This window comes from Fringilla coelebs (genome assembly GCF_963513975.1).
Source record: "Fringilla coelebs genome assembly, chromosome: 12".
NCBI lineage: Eukaryota > Metazoa > Chordata > Aves > Passeriformes > Fringillidae > Fringilla > Fringilla coelebs.
The window spans coordinates 21,876,647-21,901,158 of NC_140038.1; the positions used below are offsets into that span (position 1 = coordinate 21,876,647).

The following is a 24,512-nucleotide window of genomic DNA, read 5'->3' on the forward strand; positions in this document are numbered from 1 at the left end:
GCCGGCGCCGGGCGACCCCCGGGCCCGGCCTCCTACCCGCCCGCCGAGCGCCGCGGCCCGGGCAGGGCACGGGCACGGGCACCGCGCTCCGCTCCGCTCCGCTCCGCGCCGCCCGCAGCGGGGGCAGGGCCGGGCCGAGCCGGGCGGGGGGCGCGCCCACAGCCCCGCCCCGCGCCGCCCCGCACCGCCCCGCAGCGCGCCGGCAGCGGGATGTGAGCCCGGGCTCCGGCAGCGCCCGCCGCCCCGCGCCCCGGGAAGATGCTGAGCAGGTGGATGAGTGGCAGCAGCAGGAACCTGGACCGCGAGTACAACTGCACCGTGCGGCTGCTGGACGACAGCGAGTACACCTGCACCATCCAGGTCAGCCTCCGCGCCGCCGGCACCGGCACCGGGGCCGCGCTGCCCCCGCAGCCGCCGCGCTGCCGCCGGCCCCGGCAGACAAAAGGAGCGGAGCGGCGGGGGCGGCCCGGTGCTGCCCCGCGCCGCCAACAAAGGCGGCCCCCCCGCTCCCGCCGCCCGCCTCCCCCCGGCTCTCGGGCGGCCACCGGAGCCGCGGCTGCCGGCGGCGGGGAGAGCCCCGGGGCTGAGCCCCGCCGCCTGCGACCCCCCAGCCGCGGAGGGGTGCGGGGATGGCGCCGAGAGCCGCCCGCCTGCCCCCGGCGCGGCGATGCCCGCAGCACCCGGAGCGCAGCCGGAGCCGGAGCGGGGCAGGGGCAGCCAGGCACGGCCGCCCCGGGGCCGGGGAGCCGCGGCCGTGCCCCGCGGAGCCGCTCGGGGCGAGCCCTCCGCTGCCGGGCGCGGATCTGCGCGCAGCGCGGGGAGGACGTGGGTGCGAACCGGAGTACGGGGGCTGCAGCGGGGCACGGCGGCGCAGGGACCCGCGGGGCAGGGATGCTGCGGGGGTGCTGCTGGCGGGGACGGACCCTGCCGGCCCCGCCGCGGCCGGGTGCCCGCTCTGCCTCCCCCGGTAGCGCTCGGCTCGCCGTGATGAGCGCTCGGGTTTTGTAATCGTCCGGAGCGGCGGGGACGGGCGCGCGTCCGCCGCCCCCTGCGCCCCCGTGCCGGGAGGGACCGGGACCGGGACCCGTGGTCGGGGCCGTCGCCGTCGCCCCTCAGCCGGTGTCCCTGTGCTGCCAGGGCTGCGAGGGACATCGCTCAGCGCGCAGATGTCGTGGGATGCGTCGTATTGCTGAAAACTAGGGAAACGCACTCCCGGGCTCCACTGGAGCGAGTCCGGTACCGGGACCGTGTGACCGGGGGCTGAGAGAAGCATCCCTGGCTCCGGCTGCTCCTGCGCTTCATTCCTGCCGTCAGCATCATCCTTGCAAGGGAGCTCACAAAAACCTGTGCGGAGCCGCACGCGCGGGGATTGCTGCTGGAGGCGGCTGGCCCCAGCCCAGCCCGTGGGCGATGGAAAATTCGGGGCAGAGTTTTGAGTAAAGGTGACTCAACACGTCAATAGCAACAGCTCCCCCCGCCCAGCCTCGGGGGCCCCCAGCTCTCCCTGGCCTGTGATGCCAAGGAGGGGCGAACATCCTTTCATTTCCAGGCACAAACCTGCTTCTGGTGATAATGCCAAAGGACGGTTACCAAGGGTGCTGCAGGCTATGGGAGGCACCGTCATTTCGGCTTAAAGAGCCTAAAATCGATAAATAGGGTGATTTGTGCAAATACCACTGAAGAATGGTGGTAGTGCTGCCGGTCCTCCTCTCACCTCCCCCACAGGGGTTGTAAAGTGTGACCCAGTAAACAGCTGGAGCAGCAGCCCAGTTTATTTAGCATAAGCCAAACTAATTCGTCTCTCAGAGGTTGTTTTTAATACTAATTAAATGGGAAACTGTAGTTTGGGAGAGAAAGTGTGGGCAGAGCAGTTCAGAAAAATCTGGATTTTCTGCCCTTAAGACAATTTGACAAGGTGTCATCGTTTCGCATGCCAGTTTTTTTAAAGAGAAAATATGACTCGGTGCCCTATTCCGGCTGATATTTTACGTGCAGCATAGTAAACAGGGATTCCTGGCATCTAGCATGCGCGACCTGAGGGATGGATGGAGAATTTGCTCCTGCTACCCTGACAAGCAAGGTTACCCCACTTAAATGTTTGCTCTCGCTTGCTTTCATGCTGCCTTATAAGCCAAGTATTTATAGTCCATGCGAAATTAGGGAGAACATAGCAGGAATGTGTAATGTCTCGCAAGTGAGGGAACCGTCACCGCGCAGGCTGCGAGCGCTGAATGAGTTTTGAAGGTCATTCCCTCACGAGCGCAGAGATTTCACATCTTGCCGAGATCCACGGTGTCTCCTCACCCCGGCCGGTTCTGCGCCTGTTGGATGTAATTTATGTCTTTCTATTTTTGCTGGAATCCGGAGAACCTGGCCGGAGCGGCAGCCGCGGCTCTCACGCAGTGCTGGATCCGTCTGGCGGCGGGGCCGGGGCTGGAAGTTTGTGCCTGTGCTCGGTTCTGCTGCTGTGCCCGAGTGTCCTCCCTGGCAGCAGGGATGAGGACGGGCTCCGTGCCCTCCCTGGAGCGGGGCCTGTCTGACGGGTCATCTGGCTTCGCTGCTGGGGAGGAGGAAGCAGCGCTGGAGGCAGGGCTGATTTTTGAGAAGGTTTATTTATATTTCAGATAATGGCATCGGTTAAATCTGTCATGAAATTAACCTCTGGCTGCGCTTGATGAAGGTGTGTGAGTAGGGGTTTGCTGCTGCAGATAATACCTGAGCATTCTGCTTCTAAATAAAGCCTTTTTTATTTGATTTTCCAAGGTTTGCTTTGTTCATATTCCCATGCAGAACGAGCAGTTCATTGTCTGAGCTGGGATGAATCCTTCCTCTTTTTTTTCCCGAATTTTCACTCCTGAGCAGCCCATCCAAGCAGGCAGAGGAGCCTGGAGGACTCATCCCCGGGGCCCCCCAGATGCTGTTGGGGGACAGGGGTGCCATGGGCACGGGGAGTGGGGTGCAATGGGTCGGGGCAGCGGGGCTGGCACCTCCGTGAACCTTTTGTCATGAGGTTTTTCTGTGAATTCCAGTACCTGCTGCATTGGGGAAGACGCTGTCCCAGCATCTGTCTGGGTTGGTCCGTGTCTGCCAGCGAGCAGGGCTGGGCCCTCAGCCCTGCCAGCACTCGCTGCCTGAACAGGAAAATGCTGGGCTCTTGGCTGGGAAAAGCTGATGTTTGACGGTGGCCCAGGCCACGAGGCACCTCCTCGGCAACAGAGGGGGTGGTCTGTGCGTGGGGCCCTTCAGGTGTGGGAAGGCAGCGGCGCCAGCCCAGCCCCATCCCTCGGCACGTGCTGGCTGCCACCTGTGGGCGTGGGGACCCGGTCACGGGTGTCACTGCCCCGAGACGTGTCCCCGGCGAGAGGGGGCTCCCGGACAGGGCAGCCGTTCCTGAAGGCGTTTGGCTCGTCTCCGCGGTGAGGGACCGGGGTAGCTGCGTGTTTAATTGGAGTTTCACCCCTCGTGCTCCGCGGCGCAGGCTGCTGGCCAGGCTCCTCGCAGCGCCGTCGGCATGAAAAGAGCTCTGAAACACCCAGCGATGCTGTGGTTTGCTGTCAGTGAGTTGCTTGTCTGAGGAAATGTTTCAAATTCTTCACTGTGGTGTCAGTGGTGGCATAAAAGGCTCCAAATAATTAATGATTTTGCCGTTGCTCGACGCATCAAGCATTTTCCTGAAAAGACAGTGGTGTTTTGTTTCAAACCCTAGTAGAACGACAGGAACGTGGAGATGTGAGAAAATAAATATATGGTTTCTTAGATGCAGAGTGTAAGAACTTTCTTGCCTAAGATTGGGAAGAAATGAAAGCGAGCTCCTGGCTGCACTCTGGGACGAGCCCCCTGCATCCCACTTGGAGCACGAAGTTCTTTAGGAGCCCTGACAGGATCATTAATATCAGGCAGCAGCACAAAGAGGAGCCGGGGGTTTGTGGCAGTGAAGGTTATTTGTTCATTATCTTTTTATCTTCTGAGAGTTTCCAATTGCCGTTCCCGGGAACTAGGTTAGGAGACCGCAGCTTCCGCGGGGGCGGCTCCGCCCGGAGCCCCGAGCACGGGGACGCGCTGGGGGGACAGGGCCACCCCCGGCAGCGCCACCAGCCAGGGCCACTGTGCCCAGCTGCGGTGTCTGTCTGTCTGTCTGTCCCAGAGCCCTCCCTTCCCTCCGCAGCTGGAGCCGGAGTGCGGGGACAGGGACCGGGGCCAAAGCCATTGACAGAAATGCGGCGTGCGCCGGGCTGGGGTCCCGGGCTGGGGGTCCTGGCTGAGGGTCCTGGGCTGAGGGTCCCAGGGAGGCTGAAAGCGTCAGCATGGCTTTGCTGTGGGCTGCTGAAAGCCATGTTTTTATTCATAGCCTTGGAAATGTGTTTGCAGCAGAAAGCCGTCGCTGTGGCTCAGCTGTGTCTCTGTGAGTTGTGCTGGCGGGGCAGCTCCTTCGCCCCTGGCTCCAGCATTTGCATACACTTGGTTTTGTAGGCTCGGGAGGGAACTGCCTGAAATGCACAATGAGTTTGAAGGGAAAACAGCAGTCAAAGAAGCGTTTCGTCTCCTTTTCCTCTTAAATTTATGTCCAAAAGATACAGAAGGCAGCTGAGGAAAACATCCACTAAATGTCCACTGAAAACTGGGGACAATATTCACTCACAATTCAGTGGGAGCAAAACCCCAAGTTGTTTTGCAAACCTGTGGAAAATATTTCTATGGCTGTTCTTTCTCTGCCAGCTGAAATGTCTGTTTTCCGTTCACTTTCCATACCTGTTTTACAACGTTACCTGCTGTGAACCCGCCAGCTATTCCCCTCTCAGGAGCCAATTTCCTGACAGAACTACTTTGCTTATCACTTTCCTGTGGAAGATGCTGAAGGCAAATATAGACACAGAGTCAGATATAGATGTAGATGTCCGCACGCTCGTGCACACACACAGAGATGCCACTGCAGAGGGATGCGTAGCACAGCACCAGGAAAAAGGAATTTGCTCCTTCTGTCGTGTCAGAATTAGGCAATGTGCAGCAGGAGGCTTTTTTTGAGGCGTCTGGGGAATACTGCAAGTGCCGTGAGCAGCCCACTTATTTTTAATTTTTGAGTCCCCTCCGGGAGCCCAGCGGGATGGTGGCCGCAGGGGTGACGTCGGTGGCCACGTGCTGGCAGTGCCAGGACTCACACGATGCCCTGTGCAGGCCAGGGCACTGACAGCTCCTGGGAGCCCTCTGGGACCTGGTGCTTCACTGAACCCTCCGAGCTGGCTCCTCTGGTAGCGTGTGTGGGGTGGACGAGGACTGTGTGGGGAGGTGACCCTCCCGGAGGTGCCATCAGGGGTGGTGGCAGGGCCCTGCTGGAGGTGCCCCCAGCCTGTGGAAACTCCTCCCCGGCTCATGCAGGGTGGGGTCCTTGCAGGGTGTGTGGCATCACAGAATCCTGGAGTGCTGTGGGCTGGGAGGGACTCAAATCCCACCCAGCGCCACCCCTGCCACGGCAGGGACACCTCCCGCTGTCCCCAGCCCCAGTGTCAGCCTGGCTGGGGCACTGCAGGGATCCAGGGGCAGCCCCAGCTGCTCTGGGCACCTGTGCCAGGGTTTTGCCCCTTGGCTCGGAGGGTGGCTCCTTGATGGGCCCTCGTGTTCCAGGATGGCTCGTGCTTATTGCTGTCTCGAGTCATGCCCACCGAGAAGGGTTTGCTGTGGGGGAAGTGCTGGGGTTTGTTTGCCATCAGTTTTGTGGAGAGCAGACAATCTCTGCTTAGCCTGGGGTCGGGCTGGGGATTGTGACAGAGCCCTGAATGCTGCCACTGCCATCAGCCACTTGTTAGTGGGCAGAAAACCCGATTATTGCTTGGTTACAGCAAGCTCTGGAGTTGTTTCTGCAAATATTAAGGTTTCAGGTTAAATTCTTCTCTTTGAAATGTTTCCAGGGTACCTTATTCCAGCAGTAGGGGAGCACTGATGATCTGGAATTGCTGTGAGGCCGGTGTGTCCACAGTGAGTGTCCGCAGGGACAGTGGCTCTTGCGCAGCACAGGAGATGGCAGCAGGTTCTGAGGGACGCTGTGGCTGCCCTGGGCCAGAGCTTGTCATGCCAGGGCTGGGGATGACTGGAAAGGATCACTGAATCATAGAATCTTTAAATGGTTTGGGTCGGAAGGGACCTGAAAGCTCATCTTGTTCCAAGCCCTTGCCATGGGCTGGGACACCTCCCACTAGGGCAGGTGGCTCCAAGGGTGGGGCTAAATGCCCTCTTGGGCAGGGTCAGTATTTACTGACTTTTGGCTGTTCCTACCAGCCTCTTGGAAGCTTCAGAACTCAGGAAAATAAATCCTATCCTGATTTGTGGGCTCTCCCCTTGTATTGCCATCAGCATTGCACCCACTGTGGCATTTGGTCACTCTCTAAAATCTGATTTATGTGGCACCTTTGTCACCACAAGAGGCATTTTCCTTGTGCTCCAGCCCACGCCAGCAGAGCTCTGCCAGCTGCTGCCCAGGCCCAGGAGAAAGGCAGACACACTGTGCTGGGCCAGCAGAGGCAGGAATCCACCCTGGAGCGTTTCTGGGGCTGCCCCGGGAGCAGCAGCAGCGCCTGGAGCCGGGCGGGCTCCGTGCCCGGGGCCGGAGCGGCGGGAGCAGCTCGGCCCTGCCGAGCCCGGGGCTGCCACAGCTCCTCTGCTCGGCGAGGAAGAGGAGCGTGAAGGGCAGCAGGGTGGGAGCACGCCGGCTCCGCGCGGCAGTGTGTTCACTGGGACTCGGGGACACCAAATGTTTTTGTCACTGCGCTGGGCTGAGCAGCGGCTGGCACGGGGAACGTCCCCGCGCGTCACCGAGCTCCGCCAGCGTGTGCGGCACAGGCACTCCTGGAAAACAGCAATAAAAAAGGTAAAATGAGAGGAAACCTTGTGAAATGTGTCACCCAGTGGTGTGTGTGCCCACGTGGTTTGAGTCAGGATGCCAGAGGTGCTGGGGCAGCAGCCAGGTGAGCAGTGCTGGCAGGAGGTGTGCCAGCTCTTCTGCCCAGATCCTGGAGACCAGCTCCTTCCCCTCAGAACACAAATCATTGGGAAGAGTGTTTCTTTCCAGAGGGCAGGGATAGGTGAGAGCTTGGGCAGGAATTGTTCCCTGGCACAGGGTGCCCAGAGCAGCTGGGGCTGCCCCTGGATCCCTGGCAGTGCCCAAGGCCAGGCTGGACACTGGGGCTGGGAGCACCTGGGACAGTGGGAGGTGTCCCTGCCATGGCAGGGGTGGCTCTGGATGGGCTTTGAGGTCCCTCCCCACCCAAACCATTCTGGGATTTGATAATTTTATTTGCAAACAATGCCTGGTCCTGAGAGCCTGATGTTTTCCCAGGAAGGGCCGGGGCAGGTGTGGGAATGGGCTTCAGATGCTGGTGGAGAAAACTTTATTTTCTAAGCAAAACCAGGACCTCTGTAACTGTGGAGGAATGATCTGATGGGATCCTGGGGATCAGCTGAGCGTTTTGTCCCTCCTGCATTTTCCTTTTAAAGCTGCAGGCCCTGCTCTGCCCTTAATTACACTTGGGCATTAATTACCCTCCAAGCACATCACCTTCACCCGTGCCGTTGTCTTTGTCCACAGAAGTGACTTGGCAGCTGAAGTTTCACAAGGAACTTGGTTAACTGCGCACACACAGAATACAAGCTGCCATTGTGCTTCCCCCAGCTTGTTATCTGGGAGGGACTGGGGGTGAAATCCAGGAAAATCTGATTTTGCTCAGCGGAGTCAGCGGCTGTCGCGGCCGATGCCCGTCAGAGCCGCAGCAGGGCTGGGCTTACGTAACCCCAGGCTGGGGCAGGGCTGTGCTCAGACCATGGGACCAGCTCTGTGTCCATTCCAGCATGATCCCAGTCCTCCTCACAGGAACCAGGCTGGGTCTGTGTTCCCAGCCTGCCCGGCCTTTGGTCCTGGCCTGCTGTAAATGGGAACAGCTCCTCTGCAGACTGCAAACCTTCCTGTTCTTTGTCATGTACCTCGTGCTGGGAAAATGGACAAGTTGGGAAGTTCCTCCTGGAGAGCTGCAGGCATTGCTGGCTCTACCCTGATGATTTTTTCAGGATAATTTTGCCATAATAATTTTACCATCCCGTCTTTGGCTGTTGGAGCTGGGAGCCTCCCTCCGTTTCCCCAGCCCCACTGCAGCCAAGTCCCCTTTTCCTGTCCTGGCAGTGCCAGCTCTCTGCACTGGGCAGCTCGCTGGAAACTCAGGGTTCACAGGTGTTTTAATCTTTCCTACCTGGCAGTAAAGAACAGGAGCCCTGGGCTCCTGAGCAGGGACAAACCCCTGGGCTGGGTCGGGGGGAGATGCAGGTGGGCCTGGCAGGTACTGGTGTCTCACCAGACAATCCAGGTGGATTTTCCCCGTGATGATTAACAGCAGCTTGCACAGCCAGCAAGGCCTCAGCTCGTTAATGTGTGATGTCAGGATCTGATCAATGCTGCAGCCCAAAATAGAATATTTTGGCTGCATAATGTCTGTTGCCAAAGACTTTAATTATAGTGGCATATCTGTCACGTCGATGAGGGGCTTGTGTTTTTCAGAGGGTTTATAGTGGCTGTTTCGTGTCAGCCCTTACCCTGGAACACAGGCTGGGATCCCAAAGGAAATATCCATCCAGCTGCCTATAGGGGATTTTTCTTTAATAAAAAAATGACAAAAATTGAGTCAGCCATTGCATTCTCTTCCCATGGAGCTGGAAAGAGGCTTTAAGAATATACAGATCAGGTAGCAATTGCAGCTGTCCCTTATACACTTAACTCACGGAATGGGCAGCGTTTTGGGACTGGGGGAAAAAGCTGGAATCCAACAGACTTACCTTTGGAAAATGATAAATTTGCTGAGCAGGTACTTTTCATGAATCGATCTAGTTCTCATTAGCCTTGCACTGTATAGTTTGCTGACTAATATTTCTGGCTTGCACGTAAAGATGGCTTTCCAAAGGAAATGTGGAATGAGAACAGAGTGTTTTTGGGACCTGAAAACCTGGAGCTCCTGGGGCCATTGGAAGAGATGTGGGGGCAGCAGGAGCCCAGGAGCAGAGGAGAGGGCTGGGGCTGCAGTGGCAGTGCAGCAGGAGCAGGGGATGGAGGTGTGACGGGTGCTGGGAGCATTCCTGCTGTCCCCCTCCATCTGCACAGGGACACTGGTGGCCCCCTGGCAGGTGGCACTGAGCCTTGGCTCCAGCCCTCGCCCTGGCTCCGTCAGACCTCCTGCCCAGGTGCTCTCTTGGACCAAGTCCCTGCTGAAATCCCAGCGATCCTGAGCTCCTCCTCAGCATTAAGGTTCTTCTCCCAACCCCAAACAGACTTTTCTCCCTGTGGCCCTTGTGGCTGCTGTCCCTCCTTCCTCCCCCAGCGTTTATTCCCCGTGTGATCTCAGGCTGGCCTGTGCAGGTTGATACAAACCCCCAGAGCAGCGGGGCACCATTCCCCAGCCTGCCACCACTCCCTGGGAGCGACTCCTGGAGCACACAGCAGGGCTCCTTTCTGCCCGTGATTTCTGCTCTGCTGGCAGATTTCTGCACTCCCAGGCAGGAGCACACCCCCTCCATGCAACCCCAGCTCCACATCTGGGCTTTGTTCTGGGCAGGAGCAAGGTGCCCATACAAAATTGATCCAGCGGAGCAATAACGGAGCTGTGCCATCCCCAGGGTGTGTTCTGGGGGTTCTGGGGTGTCAGAGCCCCCACAGGAGCTGTGCCATCCCCATCCCCAGGGTGTGTTCTGGGGTGTCAGAGCCCCCACAGGAGCTGTGCCATCCCCAGGGTGTGTTCTGGGGGTGCTGGGGTGTCAGAACCCCACAGGAGCTGTGCCATCCCCATCCCCAGGGTGTGTTCTGGGGGTGCTGGGGGGTCAGAACCCCCACAGGAGCTGTCAGAGCCCCCAGGAGCTGTCTGAGCCCCCACAGGAGCTGTGCCATCCCCATCCCCAGGGTGAGCTCTGGGGATGCTGGGGTGTCAGAGCCCCCACAGGAGCTGTCAGAGCCCCCAGGAGCTGTCAGAGCCCCCCAGGAGCTGTCAGAGCCCCCACAGAAGCTGTGCCCTCGGGGTCCAGAAGAGGAATTACAGCCCTGTGCCTGCTGCACTCTTCCAGGTGAGCAGCCTGGCAGCACAGAAGCCTTTCACGGAGCAGGCACGGCAGGGGTGAGTGCTCCTGGCTCCTTTCAGGTGTGCTTGGGATAAAAGCCCTCTGATAAACTGCAGAGGCCCCACCACAGCACTTCTGTAAGTGCTGCAATTATCCTGGTCTTTATTTGGACAGCCAGAGAGCCACGGGGATTGGCATCCTGGCCAAGGGAAGGGCTGAGGGGCACTGGAGCTTGCACAGCGTTAGTACAGACTCACTCAGCCCCTTCAAATATTTATGGCCTTGCAATCCATACGCATTTCCAGCGTGTTTGACATCCTCCCGCTCTGCTCCTGCTCGTGGAGAGGCTCTGGGAGCCCCTGCCTGGCGGTGGGGGTGACCAGGGGCCGTGGGGACAGGCTTACGGCGGGGTTTGGGAAGGACCTCGGGGCGAGCAGGGGCTCGGCACAGCCCCCCAGGGGTTGGGATGAGGATCCTGCGGCTGCCGGCCGGGGCCGCCCTGTCCGTGCCCACGGGGCTGGAATTGCGGCGGGATGCCCCGGAGGCAGCGCCGGACCGGGGCCAGCCGGGCAGGGCTGTGCCAGCCGCTCGGAAGGGACAGGAACCGCTTCTTCAGCGAAAAGAAAGTCAAGGCAGGTAACAAGGCAGGTGCCTTCCTGCCGGAGGGACAGCTCTCGTCAATCTGCCCCGTTTTACTCTGACGGGATAAAAATAGAGGCCGATTTCCAGGCGGCAGCCGCACATCCTGCGGTCCTAATGAGCTCTTAAGGTAATTACCTCTGGTGGGAAGGGCTGGAGAGGGCGTGCTGGTGGCGCAGAAACGGCTCTGTGCTCCCCACAAAGGGCAGGCAGGGCTGAGGGACACCGGAGAGGGGCTGGGACAAGGCTGGGAGACAGGACACAGGGAATGGATCCACTCGGAGGGCAGGGAGGGATGGGACACGGGCTGGAATCCTCCCCGTGAGGGTGGGCAGGCCCTCTGCCCTGTGCCCGGGCCTCGCTGCGCCCACAGGGAAGAGTTTGTTGGGAAAGAATGTTTTAATCTGTTTCATTTCCTCAAAGCCTCATTTTAAAGCGCTGTTCTGTGTCTGGGGTGATCCTAACAGGAATTATGGCTGAGGAAGTGCCACCCTCTGCCAAGCTGTGCCCTACCAGGGGCTGTCTGGGAGGCCACCCCTGCCCTGGGCATCCTCTGCCTGCCCCTCCTTGGTGCCCATGCTCTGCCCATCCCCTCCTCGGTGCTGGGGGCTGCTGGGGCAGGCTGCACCCTCCTTTTCCCCACGAGGCTTTGCCCTCTGTGGGTCAATAAATGATCTCTGGGAGCACTGTGCTGCCTCCCAGCTCTGTAAATCAATTTGCCCTGTTGCAGAATATCCAGTGCTCGTATGGAATAGGTAAATTACACCTCCTGCTGTTCCATCTTCCTAACGAACTCGATACCATCTTAAGAATATAAACCAGGAGAGCTCTTTTGCCTGACTCCATTTGCCTTTGTGCAGCAGAGGGCTGATCTCCTGAGCTGAGCCTTTCCCCTCTAATCCCGGGGCTCCTCCTTATGGCAGCCTGCAAAGTGTCCCCAAAACTGCAGCCAGGTGTGTGCTCCTGCATCCAGGTGTGTGCACCTGCAGCCAGGTGTGTGCTCCTGCATCCAGGTGTGTGTACCTGCAGCCAGCTGTGTGCACCTAAACCCAGGTGTGTGCACCTGCAGCCAGCTGTGTGCACCTGCAGCTCCCTGGCTGTGCTGGGCTGGGCTGGGGCCTCTCCAGCCCTGGGCTTCCCTGGGCTGGGTCTCACAGAGCTGAGCTTGTCCAGGTGTTTGCCAAGCCTGGCTCCAGCCCTGAGTGCTCCACAAACCCACCTGAACCCTGCCAGCTGCCACCAGCCATCAGGAAGTGGCACCAGAGGGGATGTCACCTGTGCTGGCTGGCACTGCCACAGTTCCTCGGGGGTTTCCTTCCTGGAAGGTCAGCCCTGGGAGGATCCTGCAGACCCTTCCCTGATAAGGAATTCTGCCTCGGGGTTAGTGACAGACTCCCTGAGGGGCAGGGCCATGGAATGGGAGCACTGGGATGGACAGACGGACACCCTGAGGGGCAGGGCCATGGAATGGGAGCACTGGGATGGACAGATGGACACCCTGAGGGGCAGGGCCATGGAATGGGAGCACTGGGAAGGACAGACAGACACCCTGAGGGGCAGGGCCATGGTGACAGGCAGTGTTTGGTGTGGTCAGGTGGTGGGGTCGGGCAGGTCCCCCAGCCCCCCAGTGGGAGGAGGAGGAGGAGGAGGAGGAGGAGGAGGGGCTGTCCTGAGGCTGCTGCAGGCACTGAGCAGGGTGTAAGTCCCTGGTGGGGGCAGAGCTGTGCCCTCGTGCAATTCCAGCCCCTCCTGTGCCGTGCAAACGCCACCCCTGAATGAGAGCAGGGTCTGGGGCTGGCAGGGAGTGAGCAGGGAGCTGAGCAGGGTCTGGGGCTGGCAGGGAGCTGAGCAGGGTCTGGGGCTGGCAGGGAGCTGAGCAGGGAGCTGGGCAGGGAGCTGAGCAGGGTCTGGGACTGGCAGGGAGCTGAGCAGGGTCTGGGGCTGGCAGGGAGCTGAGCAGGGTCTGGGGCTGGCAGGGAGCTGAGCAGGGTCTGGGGCTGGCAGGGAGCTGAGCAGGGAGCTGAGCAGGGAGCTGAGCAGGAGCACAGCCTGCCCTGGAGGGTGCTGGTGGTCCTCGCTGCTCAGGGGATGTGCTGGTACCTGTGCATGTTCCAGCGTGGGGTCACAGGCCAGGACATCCCATTTTTATTTTTTAATTGGTTAATGCTGTGTTCCATCACCCTGGCTGGTGTGGGGTTTTCAGTGTAATTAATACTAATGAACATGTCTGCTGGAGAGGGCACTGGGAAGCTGTGCAGGCAGTGCTGTTTTCTCCCTGAATCATCCCTTTGGTTTGCAGCAGACCCCTCTAAAACTTTCAGTCTCATCTCAGCTATTCTTGTCAAGCTCCATATGGGCCTATAACAAACAATTGTGACTCTATAAGAAAATGTGAATTTCTGTCCAGTTTGTCCAGTTTCTTCTGGAGTTTGGACATGTTCTGCTCATTCTGCTATTTTGAAGTCCCTTTTCTCACTTTTTAATGACTTTACAAACAGAGCAATGCAGAGAGCCTGCAGTGTGGTGTGATGTCACTGTAGGACCCCAAACAACACGAGCACACACTGCTGCTCTCAGGTGAAAAAAGGGAACTTTATTTCCTGACTCCAGCATTTACAGATTTCCAAAAGTGGCAGTGAATTGGAGGGTGACAGTGCCACCTCCCCAATGACACTGGGCACACCAACAGCCCATCAGATTTCTCCTCCTCCAGAAAAGAATGCAAAACAACGAGTTATTTACAGAAAGTGTGTGAGAAAGTTCGTTGCAAGAATGTAAGCATCAGAAAGTTTGGAAAATCTTGAGCAGTCAGGGTGACAGTGTGCAGTGGCACTGCCGGGGCGCTGGTGACACCCGAGCCTGGTGTCCCCTGTGGGGCTGGCTTTGGGCAGCTGTGGGGAACGGCGAGCATCTCTCACAGGCAGAGCTGAGTGCCCGTCGCCCCGCGGTGCGAGGACAGGTCCCAGCTCCTCCAGCTGCCGGGCACAGCTGTCCTCCCTCTCCATCCCCTCTGCCCGTTCCAGACACGGCATCCGTGCTGACCCCGCCGCCCCCGAGCTGCCGGCAGCTGGGAGTGACGGGGCCGCCTCCTCCGCCATCTACCCCGCAATTTGTGCTCGCAGGAGCCCGATGGAGCAGACAGTGCCCCGATGGAGCTGGGGCTCCCCGGGCCGTGCTGGGGACAGCTCGGCGCTCCGCTGGAACGGGATCGCGGCGGGGATGAGGGGCGGCACGGCTCGGGAGGCCCTGGGGGCTCCCCGAGGTCAGGGCTGTGCGATACCGGGGGGCTCGGGCTCTGCTCTGCCTGTCCTGCTCCCCAGGAAAAGCAGCAGCTGGGAACGGATCACCCTCCATGGGGGACTGAGGGGCAGAGCCTGCTTTCACCAGGGCAGGGGTGACAGGGCAGGGGCACAGATGGAGCCTCTGCCCTGCCTCCCCCTGCAGAGCAGCCCTGAGGGATCCTCCCTGCAGGGCTGGAGCCCCTCTGGAGCCCCTCTGGAGCCGGGCTGGGAGAGCTGGGGCTGCTCACCGGGAGAGGACACAGCTCCAGGGAGAGCTCGGAGCGCCTGCAGGGGGATCTGGGCTGTTTGAGCCCTGATGCTGCAGGGTTGCAGTGGGTAGGAAGCACATCCTTGCTGCAGTGCATCTCCTCCAGAGGAGCACACAGAGCCCCCGGGGCTGCAGCTCTGCCTGCTCTGTCAGCAGCAGTGTCTCCTTGTGCAGAGCTGCAGCTCCCAGCAGCTCTCTGGGGGGACCAGGGGCTCTTGTCCAAGCAGTGCCACTGGGATGGCCCCGTGGTGGGGGAGCAGATCCATCACCCCTCTCTGAGGCCGGGGTTGAGGAGCCTCCTCGCCTTTATTGCCCTGTCCCATCTGTGTGTGCCTGTAAATCACACTGCTCTGAGCCCCTTCATGGTTCTGGTGGGACAAATAACACGTCAGAGAGAGAAAATGTGATCAGAGGGTTTATTAGGGGTTAGAATAATCAGAGAATCCTGGAATGGCTGGAGTTGGGAGGGTCCTTGAAGCTCACCTGTCCCACCCCTGCCATGGCAGGGACACCTTCCACCCTCCCACGGTGCTCCAAGCCCCTTCAGCCTGGTCTGGGACACATCCAGGGATGGAAGGGGGCAGCCACCAACCTGCACAACTCATCAGTGTGCACACAAAGCAGGGCCAGTTGCACGGCTTTCCCTGCGCCTACAGGTGTCCCAGAGGTTTAATTCCATTTGTGTTCCTGCAGCTCTCCTGGAGCATCCCCTTCCTTTAGCAGGGCTGCACTAATCCCTGGTGAAAGCCACTCTGATGTGAGCAACTGGAACAGGCAGGCAGAGCCTTTCCTGCACTACACTGGAGACACGGAAACTTGTGCACACACCTCTGTGTGCTCTGGGTGTCTGCTCTGTGCTGAGCTCATGGAACTCCACAGCCCTGTGTGTGCTCTGGTATCTGCTCAGAGCTCATGGAACTCCACAGCCCTGTGTGTGCTCTGGTGTGTGCTCAGAGCTCATGGAACTCCACAGCCCTGTGTGTGCTCTGGTGTCTGTGCTGAGCTCATGGAACTCCACAGCCCTCTGTGTGCTCTGGTGTCTGCTCAGAGCTCATGGAACTCCACAGTCAAGGTTTGGGAACTCTGGGCAAAGCACTTTCAGGAGCTCCTGAAGAGTAAAAGGCTGTCAGCCTGGATAAATATTAGAGCAGCAAAGAGAGGAAGGGGAAAACAGAGTGAGCAGGAAGAGCAAGAGAGATGAGGAGCTTGCTGCAATTTGTGGGCCCTTGGGACGGTGCCTGAGAGCCGTGATTACATCCCACCAGCCCACAAACACTCCTCCTGTCCCTCTGGCATCCCAGCACGGGGAAATGCTGCAGGTCCAGCAGGCTGGGGCAGCTCTGCCTCCCACTGCCCCTGCCACGGGGCCACTGGTGCCACTGGTGCCACTGGTGCCACTGGTGCCACTGGGGAGGGGCTGGGCTGCTCTGGGAGGCTCCAGCAGGGCGAATTTCCCGGGATGCTTCCAGCAGCTGAGCAGGGCAGGGTCCCTGTGCCCCCAGCAGTGACCTGAGCTCCATCAGGGAGCTGGGACCCTGCTGGGCATGGCCCCTGCTCCTGGCAGGACAGCAGGGTCCCCTGGCACGGGGACTCATGCCCCGGAGTGTCTGAGCCCGGCTGGAGCAGGGAATGCTCCTTCTCTGGCTGCCTTCAGAGGGACAGCATGAAATGAGGAGCTCACACAGCAGCAAGCTTCTCCAGCACCAGCAGCAGCTTGGATCATTAAGCCTGAAAAATTTTTAATTGCATCCAGGACTCACAAGAGATTTTTTTGTGCCATGGAGGAGCTGGACCAGTTTCTCATCTACCACCAGCCATGAGAGCAGGGGAGAGGGGAGAGGGGAGAGGGGAGAGGGGAGAGGGGAGAGGGGAGAGGGGAGAGGGGAGAGGGGAGAGGGGAGAGGGGAGAGGGGAGAGGCCCTGCTTGGCTTCAGGTGTGCCTCTGGGTCGGGAGGTGTTGGGTCTGCCTCAGCACCAAACTGGGTTAAAGATGGAGAGATAAATATTTCCTTTGCCTTGGAGTGGATTAAGCTCCCTTGGAAAGCCCTGGGTGGTTGATTCAAGTCCTTGACAGGAACTCTGCAGTTCATTGCAGTGACAAGCTGCTGCTGCCTGCTCCCATGGGTGGGAATGTGGGGAGGAGCATCCCCCAGCTCCGTGGGTGCTTTGGGGGTGAGAATTCAGTTAATCATTCCGTGTGTCCCATTAAAAATGAGGTGTTTGTCTGTGCAAATGGATGGTGGATCTGTGGCCCTCACCCACGCAGGCTTCCCAGGGAATGTGGACAACACATGGACTCTTCCAAACGAGCAGGGATTAATCAGACTGAGGTGATTCAGTGCAGTCACTGCACAGAGAGGCGAGGTAAAACATAAACATTAAAAATTCAGATTAAATAGAGAGCCCTGGTGGCATTTGCAGCCAATCCCATGTTGTTCCCTGGCTGAGGAGAGCCAGGAGGAGGCTGCAGGATTGATGGGGTTTACAACAGGACAGGGAATTCCTCTGGCCACAGCCTGATGGGGCTGGGGATGGTTTGCTTCCAGCACAGGAGTAACCAGGGGGTGTTTTAAAATGTAGACAGAAAAGTCCCAGAGGGCATCAGAGATTTAACTGTGTTTGAGGAGGATTCAGGTGCACAAACAGCACTTGGTATTTGCTCCATGGTCCAACTCCTTGCTGAGATTGCATGGTGGTTACAGAACCCTGGAACTGCAGATTCCTGGGATGGGATGGGTTGGAAGGGACCTTAAATGCCCTCCAGTGCCACCCCTGCCATGGCAGGGACACCTCCCACTGTCCCAGGCTGCTCCAGCCTGGCCTTGGGCACTGCCAGGGATCCAGGGGCAGCCACAGCTGCTCTGGGGACCCTGTGCCAGGGCTGCCCACCCTGCCAGGGAAGGATTTATGTCCTCCCACAGGGACAGGTACAGGCAACGTCCTGGAAGGTGAAACCTGAGCTGCTCTGGGCCGTGTGAGGTTTTGGAGCTGTGCAGGGAGGGAGCAAGGAGTGATTCCAGGAGGGGGACAAGGCCAGGGGGCTGTGGGGTGCAGGGGCTGGAGGGGAGCTCAGGAGGGGCAGGAAGGGTGGGCTGGCAGGGAGAGAGGCTGGAGCTGCTGGCACAGGAGCCAGGAGGCAGTGCCAGGCTGAGCGTGGTGCCAGCCCCAGCCCTGCCCCTGGTGCCAGCCCTCTCCAGGGGCGTCTGGCGAGCAGCTTTCGAGGAATCACTGCCACACCTGAGGTGCCACCTGCCCGTCCTGCCCAGGCCAAGGGACAGGGATGTGGGGAACAAGGGCAGTGCACGGTGGGACAATGGTGCTTTTGTCCCCGAGAGCCCCAGTGCCCTCGCCAGGCTGCCAGGATGCCCTGCCCTCGGAGGGGGCTGTGCTGCTCCATCCTCCAGCCTGCCTGGGCACGGGGGAGCTCAGATCCCCTGGCACCGAGAGCAAGGACGGCGCTCAGCAGCTGTGCAGCTGGAGAGCTGCTGCTGACGTCGCTGTCCCCTCCCTGTCCCTGTCACTCGCCGAGATCTCTCTGTTTAACGAGATGCTTCAATAATTCACGCACGCCGCTCTGGGGCCGTGTGCCTCGGGGACGGGCACGGCTGGCACGGGGGCTCGGGGGGCAGAGGTGGTTCTGCCCCGGGAGGGTCCCCTGGAGGGGGCACAGAGTCCTGGGCAGAGCTTGCCCGCGGGAGCCGAGGCTGCTCCTCTGCCGGGCCCCTGTGCCACGGAGCCCCCGAGGGGCTGTGCCAGGATCTGCCTCTGCTGCAGGACAGAGGGGAGCTGGTCAGCAGTGCCAGGCTTCTCCCCGTGTAAGCCAGGCCCCCCAGCCCGCTGGGGCCGGGCTTTGCTGTGGAGCTGTTGCCACAGCTGGGCTGGCAGCTGATCCCAAAACCAGGACAAAACCAGGACAAAAACAGCAAACGCCGTCCAGAAAGTTGCAGCTGGCCTGGGGTGGGGAATGCTGGAGAGAGGAGCTGCTCCCTGCTGGCATCCAGCTGCAGAGAGCCCCGGGCTACCAGCACAGCTCCGAGCCCAGCGTGTCCCACCCGGGCCGGGCACGGCAGCACCCCCGGAGGAGGCAGCCCTGGGGGGCACAGAGCAGCACTCGGGGCACAGAGGGAACACCACAGAACTCAGGGAAGAGAAGCAAAAGGGGCTTTGCAAACCGGGCCAGCAAAGGAAATAATGTGGGGAAGGGAAACCAGGGGTCTGGGTTTGCTTCGGGAATGGGGAGGGGGAGAAGAAAAGGGCTGGGAGTGCAGGGTCCCATTCCTGGGGATGAGGGTAGTGAGTGTGTGGAGAAGGAGAAGGAGAAGGAGAAGGAGAAGGAGAAGGAGAAGGAGAAGGAGAAGGAGAAGGAGAAGGAGAAGGAGAAGGAGAAGGAGAAGGAGAAGGAGAAGGAGAAGGAGGAAACATTGCCTGGGTTTGCATCCTGGACCCCTTCCCAGTGCCCCCGGGATGCTGGATGCGAGCAGACTCTGGCTCAGCCTGCCAAGCAGCAGTGCCAGCCTCCAGGCCAGGCCGGGCTGCTGCGAGCCCAAATCAGACCAGGAAGCCTCTTCAGCTGCTTTATTTTCCTAGGATTAGTAATCACAATCTTTATTATGAAATACTAACACTTAGAAGAAAAAATTCCCGAGGCTGGGCTCCTCCACTGCCAATTCCATCGGTGCCAGTGCTCCCGGCTGGCAGCTCCTGCAGAGCCGTTATCTCCCGGAGAAATCGTTACACAATCCTCATTCCCATGCTGCAAACGGCTTCTGGGGAACCCGCACTTCAAAGCAGACCCAGAAACAACCAAGTTTCTGTTCAGAATCCAAGATGTTCGGGGAGGATCGGGATTTGGCTTTGCTGACTCTTCCAGAGAGCAGGTTGGGCTCGATCCTGAGGATGGGAAGCGCCTCCTGTGTTTTTGTGGGTACTGGAGTGGGACACTGGAGTGGGACACTGGAGTGGGACACTGGGTGGGACACTGGAGCAGGATGCTGGAGCAGGATGCTGGAGCAGGATGCTGGAGCAGGATGCTGGAGCAGGGTGCTGGAGTGGGATACTGGGTGGGATACTGGAGGAGGATGCTGGAGCAGGATGCTGGAGCAGGATGCTGGAGCAGGATGCTGGAGTGGGACACTGGAGCAGGATGCTGGAGCAGGATGCTGGAGCAGGATGCTGGAGCAGGATGCTGGAGTGGGACACTGGAGCAGGGTGCTGGAGCAGGATGCTGGAGTGGGACACTGGGTGGGATACTGGAGGAGGATGCTGGAGCAGGATGCTGGAGCAGGGTGCTGCAGTGGGCAGAGTGCTCCCTTTGTGTCGCTGCTGCCTGCATTCCTCCCTCCAGCTGCCCAGAGGCTCTCCCAGGGCCGAGAGCTCCACAGCTCTGATCTGTGGGACGCTGCAGGGCGCAGTGCTGGCGGTGCCAGGGGGAGCTTTGCCAGGCTGCCCCAGGGCTGCCCCAGGGCTGTGCCTCAGGAGGGGTCTCTGTGCTCCAGCGCTCACCCTGCATCATCCTGCTGTAAGGAACTGCTTCCCCAGTCCATGCACAGGCTAATTTGCCTCTGTCTCCTGGGGAATGAGGCCGTGGCTCATGACCCCCCTGGCTCCTGAGCTGCTGGGAAGCCGCTGTGGCTCAGCCCAGGTAACCACATTGTTATCCCTGCCGTGCCCATTAGCCCTGATGGGAGGGATGGCTCTGTAGCTTCCCATTAGCACTAATGGGCATCAGCAGAGCCGCCTGGCCGGCACTGGGAAGCTGTGCCTGGCACGGGAAGCCGTGCCCAGCACACAGAAGCTGTGCCATGCCGTGCTGTGCCGTGCCATTGGGAGCAGGAGCAGGGATAGCCCTGCAGAGACCTGCCACACGTGGGCAGGGGTTGATCCCCACCGAGGGGGGATGAAGAAGGGACAAAGCTTCCCTGAGATGCAGGTCCCAAAGCCCCTGGACAGTGGGGCTGCACCAGACACTGCAGAAATGGGTTGGAGCCATCTGATCCCCACAATGAGATCCGGGCTAAGACACAACAATTCTAGAGTTTTCAAAGCAGCTTTTAATTTTGGGGCATCTGTGAAAGAAGAGCCAAGCCCACAGATCCTGCCAGGTCTGTAATCTTCACACCAGCATCAGCACCTCAGCTGCTGGATTAACCTTTGTTTCCTGGTTTTCCCTGAGCAGCCAGTTCCATTCCTGACAGCAGGCAGGGATGCAGTGCAAGCACAAAAAATACAACTACCTGCTCTCTTTTCCTCCAAAATTCAGCATTTTTGATGAAGCAGGAGCCCAATCAAGGTCAACTTTGACTGGTTTTAGCAAAATCATTTCCTTCAGATTTGTATGAGGCTGAGAATTTTGGAATTACACAGTGGATCCAACATAAGTATTAACGATTTGATGTGTGCTCCCTGGCAGAGGGTGGGCTTAGGCGGGATATTGGGAAGGAATTGTTCCCTGGGAGGGTGGGCAGGCCCTGGCACAGGTGCCCAGAGCAGCTGTGGCTGCCCCTGGATCCCTGGCAGTGCCCAAAGCCAGGCTGGATGGGGCTGGAGCAGCCTGGGATGGTGGAAGGTGTCCCTGCCATGGCAGGGGTGGGATGAGAGGGGCTTTGAAGCTGCTGCTCCTGCTTGGTCATTCTGCTCAGGAGCTCAGCCACTGCAGCCTTTGACAGTCTCCATCTTTATAGCTTATTTCATGTTTTGAAAGATTTATTTGAATAAATTGCCAGATGAAATACTGCTTTCAACTGGCTGACCTGCTGGGCCGCTGTAGCCTTCCAGCAGCGCCATCAGGGAAAATTCCAGCCTCAGAAGTTCTCCTGGCATAAACGAATTGCCTCGGAGGTGTTGTGATGCAGAGCTGCATTAAGCAGAAAGGGGGTTTAGTGACAGTGGTTGTTGGTTAAAGAAGAAAAGGAAACTTCTGTGTGTGTTTGAAGGGCCGGGTTGTTTGCCGCGGCTGGCGTGGGCTGCTCGGGGAGCGGGAAGCTGGGACTGCTGAGGAGGGATGGCACTCGTGGCAAAGCTGAATGGAAACCAGGGCTGCTGCCTGCTCCCTGTGCCTGGGAGAGCCACGCTGCAGTGTGGTGATTGCTGCGATGGGAGCTGCTCTGAACGGGATGAAATTTGGCAGGACAAGAGGACGCGGCCCGAAGCTGTGCCAGGGGAGATTCAGGTTGGGCATCAGAAGGAATTTCTTCCTGGAGAGGGCAGCTCTGCCCTGGCAGAGGTGGTAAATCCCAGGATTTGGGAGCAGCTGGGCTGCACAGAGGGCGAGTGGCTGCAGAGCTGGGCTTGGCAGCCCCTGCCTCCCTGCTCAGGGATGCAGCAGCCACTGGGATTTAAAGTGACAGCACAGAGTGACCACGGCTGCAGCTCAGCCAGGACGGGGTGGGAGGGAGTGAAGAGGGGTGAAAGCACCCCAGCTCAGCAGCAGCACAGTCCTGGGGATGCTCTCACCCCGTTCCAATGCCTCCCACCTCCCCACTCACCAGGGAGGTGCCGTGAGCAGCAGATCTGCGGGGAAAAGTGACACAGGGAAAAGTGACACGGGGAAAAGTGACACAGGGAAAAATGACACTCCATCCAGGAACAGCTTCCTCCTCTGAGCAGGGCTGGGCACCTTCCCTGCTGCACCGTGACATTCGTGCTCCTGCCCAAAGACTGAGGAGAGGGGGCCTGGCCATGCTCACCCAAGAGGACGAGCTCTGGACACAGCCCAGGAGCACAACAAACACCATCCAGTGCTGCTCCTGTGCCCAGACACTCAGAGCTCCCAAAGAGCTGCTGGACCCTTGCCTTTGCCTGCGTGGGGCTGTTCTGGGCTCCCAGCACGTTGGAGCTCCCTGGTCTCATGGCAGATTTCAGCAGCTCTAACAGCACAGGGATGCTGAAGGCATTGGGGTTGGATTCACTGGAGTTTGCTGGGGAAGGCCAAGGTTTCCTTCTATGCAGGAAATAATTTAACAGCACAGTAATAAAATCAAGGTATTTAATAGAATCGTGGGATCATTTCTGTGGGAAAAGACCTCCAAGATCATTGAGTCCAACCCTCTGTAAGGAGGAAAGTAATTCCAGGCTTTGCTCACATGGATGTGGTGTTATCCTTGGGGGCACTGGGCAGATTTGTGTGCACACACAGCCGTGCCCTGTCATTCATCATCATCATCATCACTCACCTCAGCTGATCCTCACCCAAACCACAGGAATGTGCGGCTCCAGGGCACCAGGCAGTGCCAGGACAGGGCACAACGGGCAGGCTGGGGGTGACCATCGTGTGTCCCGCCCAGGCTGGGTGAGGAGCGTCCCCGCAGCCACCACGAGAGCTCCGGGGGCCTCGGGAACAAGTGGCACAAACTGGGGCAGAACGTGTGGCTTGTCAGTGCCCTGTTATTAATAGTTAATCAGGCTGCTCTGTATTTCAAAGCGTGTGGGCATGGGAGGGAATTGCCAGCGAAGCACACCACTTAACTCGGAGTCGCGTTTCTGGCGCGGCGCCTCCGAGGAAACGCTCTCCAGGAAAACCTGGAGAGCTCATTACGGGGACAATGAGGGCCCGGGATAAATAGGATGCAAGTGTTATTAACGCGCAGTCCCTAGGAACGGGGCTAAAAAATCCTCGGCGCTTGGACAATGCAATCGTGTCCTTGATCCGCGGCGGCGTGCTCGTCCCGTTGCCATGGCGACGGCATCCTCCAGCGATGCTCCCAGCTGCTCCTCACCTCCTGGGCTGGGGCATTTGCATGTGAAACCATCGGCAGGGCCTTCCCCAGCTGCCACAGCCCATCCTTTTCACAAACTGTCCCCATTTATCCCTGCCTCCTTTCCCACACTTGGTGATCCTGGAGCAGCGCACCCTGCCCCAAGGCAAACCCGTGCTGGCACTGCCACCGTCCTGCTGGGCACGGAGAGCTGGCTCCAGAGGCAGAATTTACTGCAAATTGCATCGTTTAGAAATCTGTGTCTGTGGAAATCAATGGTGGAGAGGGCTGGGTACCATGGGCCACCTCCCCACATTTCAGCTCTCCCCCTCCTCAGTGCTTTGCACAGAAGCCCCGTGTGCCACCACCTGTGCTCATGGAATCCTGGAATGCTTTGGGCTGGAAGGGACCTTAAAGCTCCTCCAGTTCCACGAGGGAGCCTCATGGGGGCAGGGACACCTTGCACTGCCCAGGGTGCTCCAGGTCCCGTCCAGCCCGGCCCTGGACACTGCCAGGATGGAGCAGTGGGTGACAGCGGGAGTCTGCTCAGAGTTGTGGGGCAGATCAGGACCCTGAACCCAGGGCTGAGCACAGGGAGGGATCCTGGGATTTGTGCAGTGCCAGGGACCCTCCTGGTGGTGTGTGGGCTCCTGGACCCCTCTCTGCTGCCCCGGGGCTGTGGGAGCTGGCAGCGCTGTGGAGGCACCGGGGGCTGTGCTGGAGCCTGTGCTGGAGCAGAGCTCCTCCCGACGGCCCCGCGAGCTCTGGGATCCACCACCCCCAGGGCAGTTTATTCCGCTACTTAATCGCTCTTGTTTTTAAAAACTGCATCTTGTTCTTAATCCAAGCGCGGCTGCTGCAGCCCCTGGGGGCTGGGTCTGCGCTGCCTCTCTTCACTTGATTGAAGAGCCCTTTAGCAGCTGATAGTTTCTCTCTGTGAAGGCATTTGGGGATGATGGCCTGTCACCTCTCACTCTGCTCTCTGAGGATGAGAGGCTGAGCTCCTGGTGCTCCCTGGCAGGCGGCTACTCCCATCCCATCCCCATCCCCATCCCCATCCCATCCCCATCCCCATCCCATCCCATCCCATCCCCATCCCCATCCCCATCCCCATCCCCATCCCCATCCCCATCCCCATCCCCATCCCCATCCCATCCCCATCCATCCCCATCCATCCCCATCCCCATCCTCATCCATCCCCATCCCCATCTCCATCCCCATCCCCATCCCCATCTCCATCCCCATCCCCATCCCCATCCCCATCCTCATCCCCATCCCCATCCCCATCCCCATCCCCATCCCCATCCCCATCCCCATCCTCATCCATCCCCATCCTCATCCATCCCCATCCCCATCTCCATCCCCATCCATCCCCATCCCCATCCATCCCCATCCCATCCTCATCCATCCCCATCCCCATCCCATCCCCATCCATCCCTATCCCCATCCCATCCCCATCCATCCCCATCCATCCCCATCCCCATCCATCTCCATCCCCATCCCCATCCCCATCCCCATCCCCATCCCCATCCCCATCCCCATCCCCATCCC

The 24,512-nt window shown here is 59.3% G+C and overlaps 1 protein-coding gene across 2 annotated transcripts in view; it reads left to right on the forward strand.

Moving 5' to 3' along the window:
• Positions 1 to 258: 258 nt before the first annotated feature.
• The window catches only part of FRMD5 (FERM domain containing 5), a gene marked incomplete at its 5' end in the record, with an annotated part of 58,519 nt that continues 34,265 nt past the window's right edge, over positions 259 to 24,512 (forward strand). For both annotated transcript variants that reach the window (XM_084213930.1, XM_084213931.1), the window contains one exon: positions 259 to 360. In XM_084213930.1, the coding sequence (XP_084070056.1) occupies positions 259 to 360 (102 nt within the window). The remainder of the gene's footprint in view (positions 361 to 24,512) is intronic.